Source organism: Rousettus aegyptiacus, unplaced genomic scaffold (genome assembly GCF_014176215.1).
Source record: "Rousettus aegyptiacus isolate mRouAeg1 unplaced genomic scaffold, mRouAeg1.p scaffold_m13_p_3, whole genome shotgun sequence".
Taxonomy (NCBI): domain Eukaryota; kingdom Metazoa; phylum Chordata; class Mammalia; order Chiroptera; family Pteropodidae; genus Rousettus; species Rousettus aegyptiacus.
The window spans coordinates 145,254,910-145,272,249 of NW_023416306.1; the positions used below are offsets into that span (position 1 = coordinate 145,254,910).

At 36.0% G+C, this 17,340-nt stretch overlaps 1 protein-coding gene across 17 annotated transcripts in view; it reads left to right on the plus strand.

Annotated features, from left to right (window-relative positions):
• SYNE2 (spectrin repeat containing nuclear envelope protein 2) overlaps nucleotides 1–17,340 on the plus strand; it is a 272,956-nt gene that overhangs the window by 27,061 nt on the left and 228,555 nt on the right. For 16 of the 17 annotated variants that reach the window (XM_036238293.1, XM_036238291.1, XM_036238296.1 and 13 more), the window contains exon 2: nucleotides 10,976–11,105. In XM_036238293.1, coding sequence (XP_036094186.1) covers nucleotides 11,027–11,105 — 79 coding nt within the window. In that variant the 5' untranslated portion in view covers nucleotides 10,976–11,026. Of the gene's footprint in view, nucleotides 1–10,892; nucleotides 11,106–17,340 lie in introns of those variants that run through there. The other variant, XM_036238292.1, reaches the window with a different exon arrangement.

The following is a 17,340-nucleotide window of genomic DNA, read 5'->3' on the forward strand; positions in this document are numbered from 1 at the left end:
CATATGAGCTGTACGTTAATATTCTTTGGTTAAATTACTAATAGTAAACAAATGAAAGCTAAATAATAACATAATATTTTTTTCCTTTTTGTTTTCGAGAAGATTTAGAAGTAACTCTTGCTGCTCTTTTCCAAACCAAATTTGATGTACCATCAAACTACAATGCAAATATTAAAATGATGTTTATAGAGACTAATAACATGGAAATTCTGATGCTTAATATTTAGCAGAATAAAAAAGATTTGTGGTATAATTACAGTTCTGTAAAAGAAAAAAGCCTGTGTTATAGATAAAAATAGTCTAAAAAGTCACCAAAATATTGAGTGGTTGTATTTGGATGGTGAGGTTATGAATAGATTTTATTGATTTTAAAAAATTTTCTGTAACATTAAAAATTACTTTAATAAACATGTGATACTTTTGTAGTACAAAATCCTCTTAAAAGTAGATAAAATGTATATTCCATTTTGTAGAAAATAAATTTGAGCTATAATTCAACTTTTTAACCTTACAGTAAGTGTAATTTATATTGAAAGGATTTTTTTTTTCACCCCCTAAAAACACCTGGATTTATTTCCTAATCCTTGGCTCTGTTGTGGTGGAGTAGAGGAACAAACTTATTTTTGCACTTATTAATGATTTATAATTTGACTGGATTTGCTTGTCCTGGCCAGCCCTCTCCTCCACCAGTTTACGTTTTCTAGAATCTACCTGCTTTAGCAGGGAAATCTTGAGGATAGGAAGCTAGAAATTGCTCCTTTTCCATTTATGCCTGTTATGACAAGTCTTGCTTTTTTGGATTTCCCCCAGGCGGTTAGTTGTTGTTGCTGTTGTTTTAAGTTTCCCCGAACACTTTGTTTCTGTCTCTAGAGAGACTTTCCCACTCATTCATTTGCCCTTCCAGTGCCTGGCAAAATAGTAGGCACTCAACCAGTATTTATTAAATGAATGAATTAATATGGTCTCATCTAGAACTCTCAGTTCATCTTGAATTTGGTTCATGTTTTTATATTTATCTGAAACCTGAGTAGTAGAATAAAATAGGGTCAGGAAGCTTCTAAATTAAGCAAGAAACTTAGCAATCATATACATGTGATTGAGGACTGTTGTGGGATGTGGTCATAAGACAAAACACACCCTTATCTGAAAAACAATTATTTATTTTTTTGCTAATTTCTTCTGTAAGTCAACACAGTTAGAGAGAATGGGTACCTGGCCAAGCACAGCTGGTATATCAGTTGATAAAGGTGTGTGTAATTTGGGTCAATTACAGTAATGCAGGCCAAAAGGAAAAAGCAAATCACTCTGCCTTTGCCCATTTTTAATAGTAAATTAATTTCAGTGAAAGCATTTCTGCAGCTGCCACTAAAATTGGGCAAATATTATTCTAAAGAAATATTACATTTCGGAAGCAAACTTCTCATTTTAACAGCCAACATATTTTTGGCATTTGTATTTGTTGGCAGACATTTCAAATATAGAAATATTTCTTTTAAATATCTTGGAGAGACTAGTGTTTGGAATTTTAACAACAAATCTTTCATCAGCAGGGAAATGCTACCCAACAGAAACATGTGTAAGAATGCTTGTACAGTTATGTTACTTGAAACACTTGACAAAAACACTGTTATAATCGCAGAGAGATTCTGCACATATTTCCCAAACATTTCAGTCACTTCTGTTCTCAGAATTTTACCATTTGTCCATGCAACTATTTTGACCACGGCTCAGTAGGACTAGTTCAGCTTTGTAAATTTAACAGAATTCCCCACCCCCTCAAACACCTTTCTTTCTCCAGGTAATTTGGGTCCAAGGTTCTTCTGAAACCTTGAAAACTCAAGAAAAAATCATTACAAATAGAAATAAGCATTTTACCTTAAAATACATCCAGGAAGACATTTGAGGGCAATTCATTTTCCTATAGCCAAGAATTCTGGCCATTCTGGGAGAAAAAAACAATCTTGTTGAAAATGGAAAGAAGGGGAACAATTCAAGTGGAGATACTGAAGGGGGAAGTTGTAACTTATTTTTTATATCTTGACTTGGGAAGACCTTTATTTCAAAATTATTTTTAGTTTTATTTGTATATGGAAAAATCCTTTTAAAGTATACTTCCTGAGTTTTGGTTTGCTCACTTATCTATTCATATAGTTTTTAAATTAGTTCATTCACTACCTTATTCACAAGGGTTTAAGATGACCACAACAAATATGTATAAAATCAGGTATTATATGTCAATAAAAGGTAAAAACACAAAATGAGACAAAAGCCAGTAAAAAATGAACATAACAAGGACCTCTACATAATTGCTACAGTTTGACCTCAAAGTTAGCTCTGTGTTTCTGGACCATTAAAATGAAAAAAATGAACATTAATTATATGGTTCTTATTTTCAGGAAGAAAAACAACAAAAATAAAACAAAAACAACAGCAAAATCCCAACCTGTTTCTCCAAGGAAATGAAGTATTTTCTAGCACTAAATTAAAAAAATAAAAATAAAACAAAAAGCTGCTTATGGGGGGAGTGAGGTAGGAGATGGGGGAATGGGAAGAGCTGAGATTTGTAGAATGTGTCCTCAACAACATTGTTCCAGTTTTTAAATTTATGTGTTCACTCTCCATTTTTCCTCAAACACTTATTATATACTTATGTGCCATACTCTGTGCTAGATGATTAGGGTACAACAGCAAACAAGGCATAGTCAGAGCTCACTGTCTAGAATCTGAAGAAGACTCAGGGCCAAAGGATCTAGTCTAAAGGGACAGGTGAACGTAGCGGTGGAGTTTCTAAGGAATGGGTTTCTCCATGTTAGGTGGCATTTCAAGATGGCAGTTAGGACTTATAGCCTCTCAATTGATGCCAGAATGTTTGCAGTATATTCCAATATGAAATATCAGGAAGGAGCTAACAGGAACTAGGGAATGGGAATCAGCCAGGGTGTGTGCAGTGTTGAGGTTATCTGTGGAGTGGAGACCAGAGATAAGTGATCTGTTAGTCACACAGCTACTTCTTTGGGGAAGAAGGCCAATTCTCCTAAAGCCAATTTACTGAATGGCAAGTCGACCTAATTACTTATCTCTTTTCACTATTTGGAAAATTTAAGCAATTTATTTAAGATGCTATGATTGTAACAGCTTTTTGAAGACGTATGTAATGTTTATGGTGGCTTCTTTTTATTTTAGTATGCTAGCATTTTATGGGATACTCTGTTTGCCCTGCCGTAATGGGAGGGAGCTGGGACAGAGAGGGAAAAAAAGAAACGCTGCAGAGTCTGGACTGCTGATCTACAAGAGAGGGGAGGTTGATGGTCAGGAATGGGGACACAGGAGAGGCAGAGTAAGAACATATTCACGAGGAGTATAGACAATAAAAACATATATTCTTGAGTGTAAGGAATTCTTAGGAATATATTTTTCTTATGAATAATAGTAAACTAATTTATTATGCCCCTCAGTACCTCCCCACGTACCTCTCAGTGTTCTGCACCCTACTGGAGGCATTGTTAATCCGTAGCTTATAAGCAAGGCTGCAGGATTCAGGGTCTCCATGGGAACGAGGCTATAGGTGACATAGGTTTAGTACGAGAAGACGGGACAAGAGCAAACAGAACCTGGCAGAAATGATAGAGTAGGCCACAAAGTCATTCATCATGTTTTAGGGGTACTTCCAGTGTTGTCTACAAACAGACCTTTTTCTAGAGCTTAGAACTGGAATCTAATGTCTTCAAGTGGCTTGGCATTGAGAAATATTTCAAAACATTCATTTACTGAAAGCACAAAAAACTTTCGTTTTCCACCAGTAAAATTTTCTTTCTCACTAATGAAGGACAATTTGTATTTGTATCTCATTTTGTAATTTTCCACATGCTACATCTGTTGTCCTTACAGAAAATCTGAGTTAATTAAACTCATTTATTTGTAACCTCTTTTATTCCAGATAAAGTTTGAAGTAGTTTATATAGAAACATAAAGTTCAATAGAATAAAAAAAAAAAGAGGTGAGGAAGTTGCATCGAAGAAAAAATAAAGATAGATGAATAAAGCCAGTAGGAAGGCAGCTTTTTTTCCATAAAGTCATTTGTAGTTGCTAGATCTGGGCCATATCAGCCAGAAAAAGAGAGGGAAACTGAGAGAATTTTCCACAACGTGTTCTCGTTCATGGACCCTTTCATGGACGGGCTCTGCTGCTGACCTTTGGTGTCAAAACAACAGTAGGTTGCTCTTTGCTCTCTCCTAGAATAACCTGCATGATAAAGCTTACGGGATTATACCAGGATGCACTTTAATAAAAGCAGTTTTCCGAGGGGTAAAACAATGCAGTTCAGGTTCACAGCCCCCTGATGGCTGGACAGAATCCAAAGATAACATCCTGGAACGGGTGGACTCGGTTTTTCAGGCATTCGTTTGTGCATATTTCTTGTAATCCAGTGTTTTTAAATGTGCAACAGAGAACTGTGGGTTAGATACTTGGCCATGAACCTGAAAATCTATGAGTTAGGTCAGACAGAGTCATTATCCTCATTTCACAGATGAAGAAACGGGACCTTGGAGAAGCTCATGATAACCAAAGTCATGTGGTCAGTCAGTGGCAGAGCTGGGACTAAAGCCAGAGTCTAGGGCTCTTTGAACCATTTCATCTCTCTTTTCTAACGTAAATAGAATCCTGTTGCAATTTTAGGTGTTAAATTCTTAGAAGAAAGAGAAAATTCACTATGGACCTGAAGTCTCATCCACTCTGAACTTGGGGGGTATCATTCGGGAGCACGTTTCTGTCCCCTTACCACGTGTTTAAAATTTACATAAAGTACATAAATGACTTCTTGGTATATCAGTCCTTTTGCACTTGCTCTCCTCGCCCCCTACTTTATAGTTTTGATATATAACCTTGCCGATATTGGTCGTTCGTTCATTTTAGCTATAGAATAGTCTTCCCTTGTGCGAATCAACCAGTTTCTCCTTTCTCCTACCAATGGGATTTGAATATTTCTACTTTTTTTTCTGTTATAAACAGTTCTGTCATGGACATTCTCGAACATGTCTCCTTGCGTCTATGTGCAATTTTAGGGCATTTTTTGATTAGTAGAAATTGACTAACTCACCAGCAGTTGCTGATCCTATCTGAGTATCAGTCAGATGCCGAGTCCTGCTGGGAAAACCTTGCACCCAAAATGCTGTTTGGATCCCTTTGGAGCCGGTGCTGATTTGGTCTCAGTGCGCCTTCACTGCCCTCAGACTCTCTGTATGTTTTTCTGGTCTGTTGGTTCAGCTTCTTGGCTGTGGCCTGTTCCACGTACTGTTCATTTCTCAAGGACCCTACCCCTCACTTGCTCCCCCTGTTCCCGGCAGATTACCTTATTTTCCTTAGAAAAATGAGGTCATCTGATGAGAGCTCCCTGAATGCTTCTCTCCCAAACTTCTCAGCATTTCTACCCAGAACAGTGAGTATGTTTTGCGAATCACCAGTCCTTTGTGAAATGAATGGAGGTACACATTTTTTAAAAAGTTTCTCAGACCCCAAATTAGAAGAACTTTGTCTTAATAAGAGCAACACTACCTTTAAAATCATCGATTCACATACCCTCCTGTTATATAGTACATTGTCCTCTGAGGATATAAAATGAAAAAAAAAATGTTGATTCTGTTTGTAACTGCTATTGTGAAACCTTTCATGGGCTTTAACATAAAATTCATCTTATGGTGGCATTTCTAAAAAAAATTCAATTATTATCAGTTTCAGTTTTTTTTTTTTTCCTTTTCTTTCCTACATTTGCCATTTCTTCCAGGTTCCTCTTTTATGTTTGTTTTGATTTCTTTTTTTCATTCTTTGAGGCGCTCGCTGAATATCTGATAATCTTTGGTTGTCCACTCATTTAAGAGTAATAATGAAAAAGTCAATTAGTGAAATTTCACAGTAGAAATTTGGCAAAAAACTGACCGTTTTATTGAGGAACCCCAAATATCAATATCTGGAGGTGTTTTCCTAGGGGCTTTTACTTTCTCCAGAAAAGGATCCTCTGAAATCCAACCTGTGGGTGGAAGTAGGGGTCTGGGGAATAGGTCTTGGAGTAGGTGCTGGGAGGTGGTGAGGAGGGTGAGGGCTGGAGGCCCTATCATTGCTTTGCAGACCTGCCTAAAATCTATCAGCCCTGATTTTCAACATACTCTGTTCCATTTGTTTTCAGACCTGTGTCTAATCCGTAGCTTTTCAGTATCTCTTGCCTTTATGTCCCAAATTTCTTAGGGATTCTTGAAAGAAGGGGGTTGCAAAGCCGGAGTTGATAGGAAAGCCTACAGTCTTTGGTAGCAATTTAAGAACAAAGTAGTAGAGTTACAGAGAGAAGTGGTGAGAAAAGGAATGATGAGATATGTATAGAAAAAAAAGAAACCCAAACCATTGTCAGTACTTGTAACTAAAAGTTATCTCCAGGTTTTTTGGGAGATTGGTGACATGGTGATAACAAAGGCACAGAACATTTGCTGGGGGAATTATGAGCTGTAGAAATTGTGAGTGTGGAGTGCAAGGGCAGAATTTCTAGGTTAAAATGTGCTGGCGGAAATTAAAAATAATTACTTTCTGAGTGCGTGCTTTCTGGATCGGTCCTGATTTAACACATAAGATTTTGTTGCACCGGATGTTTTCCTTAAGTTTTTTTACCTTTCATTTTAGTACTATGACTAGCTTTTGGTTTTTACTGCTGATTAAGAAATAGAATAATCCTGACAAATTCATTTCACAAATTATAACAAAGAACGTTTATATATTGTAGTACATCTCCTAGAGTCAGCACTCAATAATGTTAGTCGTTACTGTCATTTTTTAGTTTCATGTGTTTTTTTTTCATTGAATTCCAACAACTACCTGTAAATAATGTCATCATTCTCATTCTGTAGCACTGGACGCTGGGGTTCAGAACACTTGGGACTTGGTCCAGGCCAGCAGAGGGCTCTTTTAGGGAATTGGCTACATTCAGTCACAATGCTTTTATCATGGTCCAGGTAGGTGGTTTAGTGGCTCAGTTTGTATTGGCCGAGGAGTGACACTGCTTCGTTGTGAGGCAGCGAGCACAGAGGTATCATAGCCCGAGTATTGTTATATGTTTGTTTCCCAAATGTGTAGTGAATGGATAGGAATGATTGTTCTGGCATTTTGTGTTGGTCATTAGAAAAAATAACGTGCCTGAAAGGAGATGATAGACTTTAAAAATCATTTGGTGTGGGAGTTTGCACCGATTGCTTCTGGTCAAATGATGATGAAGAAATAAGTAATAACAGAGTTAGGAAAAGTTAATGGAAAAAAGATGAGGACACTTATTGCAAATGTGCCACCAACTTTCTTCTGTGCGCTTGTAAGCAGATCAAAGTTAATAACTGTCAATTGCAAGGAAGAGCTCTGTAACTTAGCCAACAGAAGGGAGAGCCTTCAGATGTCCTAGGTGGTCCATAAATAACATGGTACAGCTGAAGACAAAAAGGAGGGAGGCACCCCAGGGAAAAAGCTAATATTTAAATCACCATTAAATAATTAACTTAGTGTACTTACTACATCCTGCTATGGTACACCTTCTGATCAACCTTCTTTTCTGATCAGCCTTTGAAGATAAGATAGATGTCCCTTTCTCCCTGTTGGCACAGTGATTTTGCCAGTGCTATAAAACTGGCAGGGCTCGTTAACAAACTACCTAATAATCAGAAAATAAGAGACTTGTTGAGCTACCAGAAGGCTTTTAAGAGACTTTTCCAGAAATTTTTGACAAACTCAGAATATTTCTCATGTTTTACTTGTATCAAGAGAGTATTTTTTTCCTTATGAAGATACAGATACAGATTTCATAGCATATGGATCATAGAACTGACCCTGAACCAAATAATACCTTAGTTCCCATCATCATTTAGTTAAAATAGAAACAAAAACATTTTTCTTATTGTAGCAGAAATATGTATTCATCTGAAAAATTTAAAATGCAGATAAGTAAAATGAATAAAAAATTCATTTAGAATTCCATTCATTAGAAATAATCTCTATTCAGATTTCATTTTCAGTTGAAAAAAATTCTAATAACAATAATACAAAGTAAATGTCAAGATTTCTTTAAAAAGGGGAAATTCTCTAGTGTTTTGAGTTTAGAGATACCAGAGACATATTAAGATATATTGCATAAGCAAACCACAGTCGTTTCAAAATAGCTTATGCTATTTGCAAAAGCACGTATATTAATATACATGAATTTCTAAAATGCAATTCCATACGATTCCACTTGATCTTAGAACCTGTAATGCCACTATATTAATTCTTTGCCCAGTCTTTGGTTATGTGCCTGAAGATGGTCCATTATTCACTTTTAAGACCAGTCTAATTTATTTTCATTCTAAGGCAAACGAGATTTGTTACATAATGGGGTATAACTTCTATTTGCAAAGGAAAAATGAGCTGTGAGGAGCACAGGGGAAGGGCTCTTCTGTGCTGATCCTCCCTGAGAAAGCAGCCCTTGTGCTCCCCACAGGAAGGTCCGAACACCAGTGATAGGATGGCCCCCAGGGAGTCTGGTCAATAGGCTCTTGGTTTTTGGCCAAGCCCTCTTTCTTTTTTTCAGTAAACAAATACTTATTATATTTTGTTGACTTCTTTGCCAATAAATTTTCATTGTTTAAAAAAACCTCTCAGGCAAAGTTATTTTTAAGTCTAGATTTTTTTTGACTAATACTAATTTTTTTCAACAACTTTAATATACAATTATAGTGAATCCCACATACCAATTTCTCACAGGAACATTTCTTGATTCTCTAGTTGTCGACTTATTTCTATTGCTCTATTTTTATTTTTAATGTAAATAAGGCAAAGTTAAATTCCTTTATATTTGTTACCTTTTATTTGATTAATATCGAATGGCAATGAGTGGCTTTCAGAGATATTCTTATTGAATTCAAGGTGTTATCTGAATAATGCTAATGGGACTCTTTGGGGTGAAAAGCTGTTTATAATAAGTACAGTCCTGACAGTCACATCTATTTCAAGTTTCAGGTTGTTGGGGGCACGCCTTCTCCTTTGTTTCCATAGAATGTTCTGCATATATTTCTTAGAGGATTTTTCTCAATATTCTGTTGATTTGTCATTCATTGAATTCCTTGACAGCAGGGTCTAGCCCATAAGAATGCTTGTTGAGTAAATGAAGGAAAGAAAGAATAAATGAAATCTGGGCAGTTTTAGCTAGCTCTATGAGGTACCAACCTGTACTGGTGAAGAACATGGAGTATGAAACCAAAGCCACCTGGGTTCAAATCTTAGCTCCATCATTTATTAGCTATGTGTCCTTAGACAACTGTATGTGACATTTGTGCATCTCAGTTTTATCTTTTCAAATATGGGGATAATTATAGTACTTAACTCATACAGTTGTTATAAAGATTAGATGAGCTTATATGTGCAAAGTGCTTTGAGTGGTGCCTGTATATTGTTAAGTGCTATAAAAATGTTTATGCTCCTACTGTTACTGTCCTTTTTGTATTGTTTGTTTAAATAGCCCTGGCAGGGAATAGTGGGTGCCCTTTGGAAATTCATTCTGGAATTCAGTTTGTCTCCTGACATCATGAAGTACTCCGTCTTTGCTTTGAGTTTAGGAGCCCTTGAGTACAGGAAGGAGGAGTGGAGGTCCTCGGTACGTCAAAAGCTGAGGACATTTGTACCTTTATCCTTCTTCAGGCTGCATAGGCGCACCTGAACTACCAAACAGCGTTTTATTTGGGTTAGAATCCCACTAACTCAGTATAGTAACACTATTGCGTCAGGTGGTCTCTGATTCATCTTAATTCAGAGGATAAAACAATTTATTATTAATTAATAAACATAGTTTATTTGGTGGGTAAAATCTTCAACAACAGTGATTCATAGGAGAGATAATAGAAGGGGTTGCAGCTGCTAAAAGAGAGTGGGGAAGGCAAGATAGAAATTTTAAAGTCTACCTGTAGGGTTAACTGGTCAGTGATTTTAATATGATTATGTCTAGCTGGTGCCCCAAGTTTATTTAGTTTTTAGTTCCACCAACATTTTATTAATGAAGAATTTCTAATATGTAGCAAAATTAAAAGATGTTACAGTGAACACTGATATCCCCAACACTTAGATTCCACCATTAACATTTCGCTATCTTTGCTTGACCACATATCTGTACATTTATCCATCCCTTTATTTATCCTCTAATACATTTTATATTTTTACATATTTGGTTAGGTTTATTTTGATAAGAAAGTCATCATCTTTATGAGAGAAGTCAATGTTTTATTCTCAACCCCTAAGATACTAATAGTGGCATACACATGCATGAAGCAATACTTTTAGAGTTGCAGAGTAAGAATTACTCTTCCTGGAAAGATTTTTTAAGAGTCAAAGTGGGAATAGAGAAAGACATGTCTAGGTAGAAAGACAAGTACTTGGGAAAATAATTCATTCTAACAGATAACCCATTAAACATTCTTTCAATACGGTATTTTTAGTTTCACTTTATAGGCTATGCAGGGTCAGCTCTTACTGTTTCTAGTAAATGGCAACATTTATGGAGCAGAAAAGGAATTAAGCTAGATAAAAAATTTTAAAGAAAATCTTTGCTGGGTGAAGGTTGACAAGAGAATACACAAAAACTCCTAAGATACCAGTTTGTGTCAACCGTGCTTCCTCTAGACAAGATATGGAATCTAACCGTGTAGCTTTCCTTTTCACCACGAATGTGGAATCCACAATGCTGGCTCTTTTGGAGTTCTGCCAGCAGCTCCAGTGAGCGTGAATAGGTCCCAGGGCAAAATCTTGATTATGATTCAGAAAAGAAGGCGTAGTCACTTTGTTCCCCATGAACGAAGGAAATTCTAGAAACCTCTGCTGCTATTGGAGGGCAGGTTTTGGTTTCAGTTACTCTCTGGTGATACATGTTTACTAGAAATGCAAAGCAGCGGAGTTGCTAATGAACATTTGTCCCTTTTACTTTTAGTTCACTTCTTTAACTGATATGGACATGGTGTAATCTCCACTGAGTCAAAGGATGGCATCCAGTCCTGTGCTTCCCACTGAAGATGAACAGGTTTCCTTGGGCATCGATGATCTCCATATTTCACTGCAAGGTAATTAAGATTGGGTGGGGTGACACCCATAGCAACTGTGAAAACCTTACCCTCCCTCCTCTCTTCACAAATTTCTTCGCTTCCTGTCTCTGTGATGTATTTTTCTAATTGTAGAACTTTTAAATATATTACTTAAATGTTTTTATTGCTAGCTCAGTTCTCTAGACACTAAGAAATACCTGGAAGGAATTTGGTATCTCAGTTTTTCACTCTAAGTGTATTTTATTTGTAGTGAAAATCGAATTAGTTAACCATAGTTCTCTTGGTACTGTTTGTACTTGTTTTACATCTTTCTGCATAGCCTCTTTTAAATGTACATCCTCTTTTGCACTAATAGAAAGGAATAGTAAAATTATAAGTGAGTGATGACCTTTCAATCATGTGAATCATGTGTATATTTATGCAGAGTAAGTAGTCTGTATTTTTTGAGTGCTTTAGTAGAGTTTGGCAATGTTTGTTTTGTACTTTGAAAATTCATTAGCCACTAGGCTTTCTACCTTTGTTGATAAAGCAAATCTTGGAGCTGACTAAAGTTAGTGTACAAGAAATATGGCTATGGCAAGTCTTTGCACATTTTGTAACTGTATTTTAAATTAATTTTTAAGATTATGAACTATGGTATTAAGCAGCATTCTTAGAATATTACTTAGAAGCCAGAGATTTTGAGTCATTTATTATTTTTATTTCTAATTTTCTTTATTAATTTTTAATTGAGATATAGTTGACATACATTATATTAGTTTCAGGTGTACAACATAATGACTTGATATTTCTTTGTATTGTGAAATGATCACCACAATAAGTCTGGTTAATATCTGTCACCACACATATTTACAGAATTTATTTTGTGATGAAAAGTTATTAGCAACTTTCAAATATGCAATATAGTATTATTAACTATAGTTGCCATGCTATACATTACATTATCTGATACATTTATGATAAAATCTCAAAATGACTTTCCGATATTTCCTTTTTAATTAAAAATGTTTTGAATGATGAGATTCTTGACTTTGGGGTCAATAGCTATTGCAATAGACTCTACCTGACGTATCAGGTCTTTTAAAATTATTTTATTTTATTATTAGTTTCAAGTACATTGATTTAGACATATAGTTTATGAAACGATCTCGCTGATTACTTGTTCTTTCCTCTGGCTCTACACCTAGCCATCGCATTAATGCTGACTGTATTCCTTATGCTGTGCTCCCCGTCCCCATGACCATATACCAACTACTAATTTGTACTTCTTTAACCCTTCACCCCATTCTCCCAGCCCCCCAACCCTCCTCCTCATTGACCATCACCAGGTTGTCCTCTATATTTGTGAGTCTGTTTTTGATTAGTCTCTTCTTTTTGTTCCTTAGATTCTGCATATTAGTGAAATCATGATATTTATCTTTCTCTCTCTGACTTAATTTTACTCAGCATAATAACCTTTAGGTCCATCCATGACATTTCAAATGGTAGGATTTCATTTTTTTAATGGCTGAGTAATATTCCATTGTATGTATGAACCATAACTTCTTTATCCAGTTATCTGTTGATGGGCTTTTAGGTTGCTTCCATATCTTGGCTGTTGTAAATTATGCTGCCATGAACATAGAATAGGGGTACATAGATCTTTATGAATTATTGTTTTGGTTTTCTTTGGATAAATACCCAGAAGGTATATCCAAATACCAAAAAGTATATCCATTTTTAATTTTTTTGAGGAACCTCTAGACTGTTTTCCATAGTGGCTGTACCAATTTGCAGTCCCACCAACAATGTATGAGTGTTCCCTTTTCTCCATGTCTTCGCCAACACTTGTTTTTTGTTGATTTATTGATAATGGCCATTCTGACAGGTGTCAGGTGATATCTCATTTTGGTTTTACTTTGCATTTTTCTGATGATTAGTCACCTTGAGCATATTTTCATATACCTCTTGGCCATCTGTATTTCCATTTTGTATCGGACTTTTAAAAATAAATATATAATTTATGGAGACTAAGAAACATAATGTGTTGAGAGGTAGTACTTTAGGTAAGAATTTTTAAAAATCTCAATACATTTTTTATAGTATATAATATTCATAAATAGTTGAAATAAAATTTTCATTTAACTGAAAAAAGTCAGTGCCCTTATTTTTCTCTGAAGTTTTGGTGGCATGTGAGTAGTAACTCATGTAACCTAATATGTATCAGGAAGATAGTGCATCAGTAAATAGATAAATTAAATTTATTTTTTCTTCTTTTTAAAAAGAATAAAAAAATTTTTTTCAACCCTTGACATTCAATATTATATGAGTTTCAGGTGTATAGCATAGTGGTTAGACATTTATATAATTTATGAAGTGGTTCCCTTTATAAGTCTAGTACCCTCGACACCATAGATAGTTATTGACCATATGATAAAACTAATTTCCTGGTTCTGTCATTTGCTAGTTCTTTGAACTTGGACAAGAGACTTTATCTTTTTTGAGTCACTGTCCTCATATTTAAAATATAGAGGATAATGCCTATGTTGCAACTACATTTTGAAGATGAACAGTAATGCATGCGAAAGGCTTAGTGCAGTACCTGACACAGAGTAGAAGTTCGATACATGCATTGTAATTTCTTTTTATATATTTACGATGACAATCTTTGTCTCAAAGGATTTCTTGCCCATAAACACACACCTAGAGTAGGAACTGCATGCATGTTTGGTAGGAAAAAATCGTAAGCCAGAAATCTGTTTTTTGCTGTTTTCTTTTTGTTTGTTGTTTTTGATATTTCTATTCCAGGACTTCCCAACACATGAGATGAAGTCTAGACTTCTTGATATGGCTCACAGGCTCTTCCTTCTGGCATTTACCTTTCTCTCTGCCCTTATCTCCTGCCTCACCCCACAGGTGTACCCTGTGCTCCATCCCCATAGCTCCCTAAGGGGCCATATGCCCCCTGCCTGTGTGCCTCTGTTCACGTTGTACCCCCTGCAGCTCCCCTGCCTCTTCTTCCCACTGGGAGAAGTCCAGCTTATCCACCCCTCATCTACCCCTTATCAGTCTCAGAGTCAGCCAGACTCAGCCTCCTCTTGAGCCCTGCGCTCTCTTCGGCTGAGATTCGCATTTCCTCTTCTGTTCTCCCATAGTACCTATTTTAGCACTTATAGCATTATAGTTGTTATAGTTAATATTTTCTTCCTCAGTGCAAAGTGTGCTCCAAGACTTTTATGTACATGCTCTAGCTTACATAGCACTCTTATATACATTATCTCAATTGATCTTCACAATCACTTTGTAGGGTAGATATATTTATCTTCAAGACACAGAGAAGGAAACTATGGCTCAGGAAGATGGAATTACCTTCCCAGGATCAGATACTAGTGAGCAGCAGAGCTGGGTTCGACCTGGAAGATAGTTTTCTTTCCATTGCACCACACGCCCTGTGACACATTTTGAAGAACAAGTTGAAAGAGGGAATTTCCCTAACAACTTTCTCTGGAAAATCCACTTAAATCTTAGCCTTATCCCAGTTAATCCATAGCAAACTTTTATAGCCAGAATATAGTTGAGCAGCTTCAAGTAACATTAATGATCTCAGTTTCACAAGTAGCTCAAAATAAGTAGCAAATTACTGAGAAACGCGTGGTTTCTTTTAGTGTGTTTTGAATCATATTAGGTTGTAAATCTGCTTTACAGTAGGAGATGAGTATGGAATGTTTGCAGTGGAAATGTGATATACATTCACTACCAGTGTGAACGATTTTCCTTCATGATTATTTAGAGGATCATGGTGCTGGATGTATTGTTCTATAGTGACAGAGGTGGAAAGCTAATACTATAATGTGGTGAGATTGACATTGGGCAAGGGATGCTCACATTAGCCAGGTACCCTCTGAGATACCAACCAAGAAGTTCCCATGACTATAGAATGAAAACTTAATTGTGAGATGAATAGATTTCCTGAAGTTAACTTCTTCATTGTTTTCAGCAAATTTGTAATGATTCTTTCAGCCTAGTTGTGGGGGTGGGGAGGGAGGGAGATAGAGAAAGGAAAGAAAAGAGAGGAGAGAAGGAGGAAAGGAAGGAGAGAGGGAGAAAAGGAGAGAAGAAAGAAAAAAGGGGGAGGAAGGAAGGAGGAAGGAAGGAAAGAAGGAACTTGTATATATTTCTGAAGGTAGCTTTGTTTTTATAGCAGGATTAGTTATTTTGGAAAAAAGTGATAGAGAATATTATGTACATTAACAACTACTGAGCTGCAGGCTTTTGGCAATAGTCTTAAAAGCATTCGGCTTCGTATGCTATGTAAGCAGCCTTGTATTTCACAAAATTCACATGTGCTTAATGATCCTTGGAGTAATATGAAAAAAGAGATTTCGTGTAATATGAGAGGCTCAGGATCACTGCTCATAAGAAAGTTTTTCCCCCTCATTTCAGAACCTATTTAGATGCCTGTTTAACTTATAATGAATGCCTGTTTTATTTTAGCCAAAACTTATCTAAGATGAGACTGTTCTGGTCAAACCCTGACTCAGAATAATATCCTCAAGAAAAGATTAAGATACCTGCATTAAAATGTGGCAATTTGTTGTTGATATGCTATGAAAACAAATATCCCATGTGTGCAGGGCCTACAAGGGATCAGTCGTAAGGAATCAGGAAGTGCTTTGCTGAAATTCATAGAGCAGGACAATAAACAAGTGACTTCATCTTTCTTTTTGCTCATCTTTTGTGCGATCTTGAGAAAATGTCTTTATGAAGGAATTTTTGAGGGGCCTTTTTGTAGGGAGATATTTATGTTCTCTGAGTCCAGTGAGGAGAATAGAACTGAACTGATTGGATTGCTGGGAGGAAAAAGGAATGGCATTTGTGAATTTGAAAATATTAATGTAAAAATGGAATTTAGTGCATTTTGTACTACTATGGGTGGTCCATATTTTAAATGAACTTGATATATGAAAGTTCAAGCTATTAAAAGTTATTTGCTTTACCTAGGTGTCCATTATAGAATTTCTTTAGATCTTTCCATTGGATTTCTTTCCTGGCAAAAGAATAGGTGCTTCCTTTCCTTTTATCCTAAGAAAATAGTAACTACATGTTTTGTCAGAAATAATATTTCTCCTAAGTTCTTCAGGTGGGAAAGATATGTTCAGGGAATAATTCTTTGAAGTATTGGATTGATATGATTATGTGAGAGGAAGGGGATCAAGCAAGATAACTATCACAGAATTCAAACTCAAGAAGTTTGGGGATTTTGATTTTAGGCAGTTGGTAGCTGTTGGGTCTTGAGAATGCTAATATGGTATCTGGTCAGAGGTCAGAGTTGTGCGTTCAGATTAACCTGGTTTTGAGGCGTAGGAAGGGCGAGAGAGTGGCGTTGGAGGAACCAGTATGAAAGCTTTGCAAATGTCTAGATGTTGGGCTGTGCTTGCCTGGATTAGAGTTATAACAGTGAGTATGACAATCTGGGACAGATATGAAAATCATTAAATTGGAAGCCTCAGTAGGACTTTGCAACTATTGAGTATGGAGAATAGGGGAGGGCAGCTCCAAGGTTTAGAAGCTGAGCTGCTTGAGATAATAGTGGTAGCACATAAAACGTCCAAATTATTAACTGTCTTTATTTAGTGTGCTTTCATTTAGTATTTTAATAGTGGCAAATAATAAGGCCATTCAATATTGTTTTATATCAATCTGCTTAAAATGAATTGTAGATAAAAGATACCATTTATAAGGAAACTCATGAGAACCGCTTTTATGCCATGGAAAGAGTAAAAAACACAATACAGGTGGAGGACCCATTTGAAAGTCCAATTAATAATAAGTGATATTCACTGATTGGCTGACTCATCTTGTGATATTTTAAATGACAGCCATGGCAATTTTGAACTCTTTTGGACCCTTTATATATTTCAGATTTAAGTTATTTCTTTTGAACAGGTAAATATAATACTTTGTTGTCCATAAAAAGACATAATACGTTCACATAACAGAAACAAATTATTTTGTTTTTAGAAATGAGGTAGGCCACTGCTTTGGAAAAACAACATCTGAGTACTGAACATTAGATGCAGAACTAGGCAGGGATTTATATTTTATTACTTTTGCCACTGCACGAGGAGTTAACTTTCATGCAGTCCTGCCAAAATGCTGGTGAATGAATGGTTAACTGTCTGCGTGAACCTGTATAAAGCCATGTTTAGCCCAGTTACTGTGTCATTTCAAACAATGCTCATATGTTTTATTTAGTACTGTTATCGTCTAGATG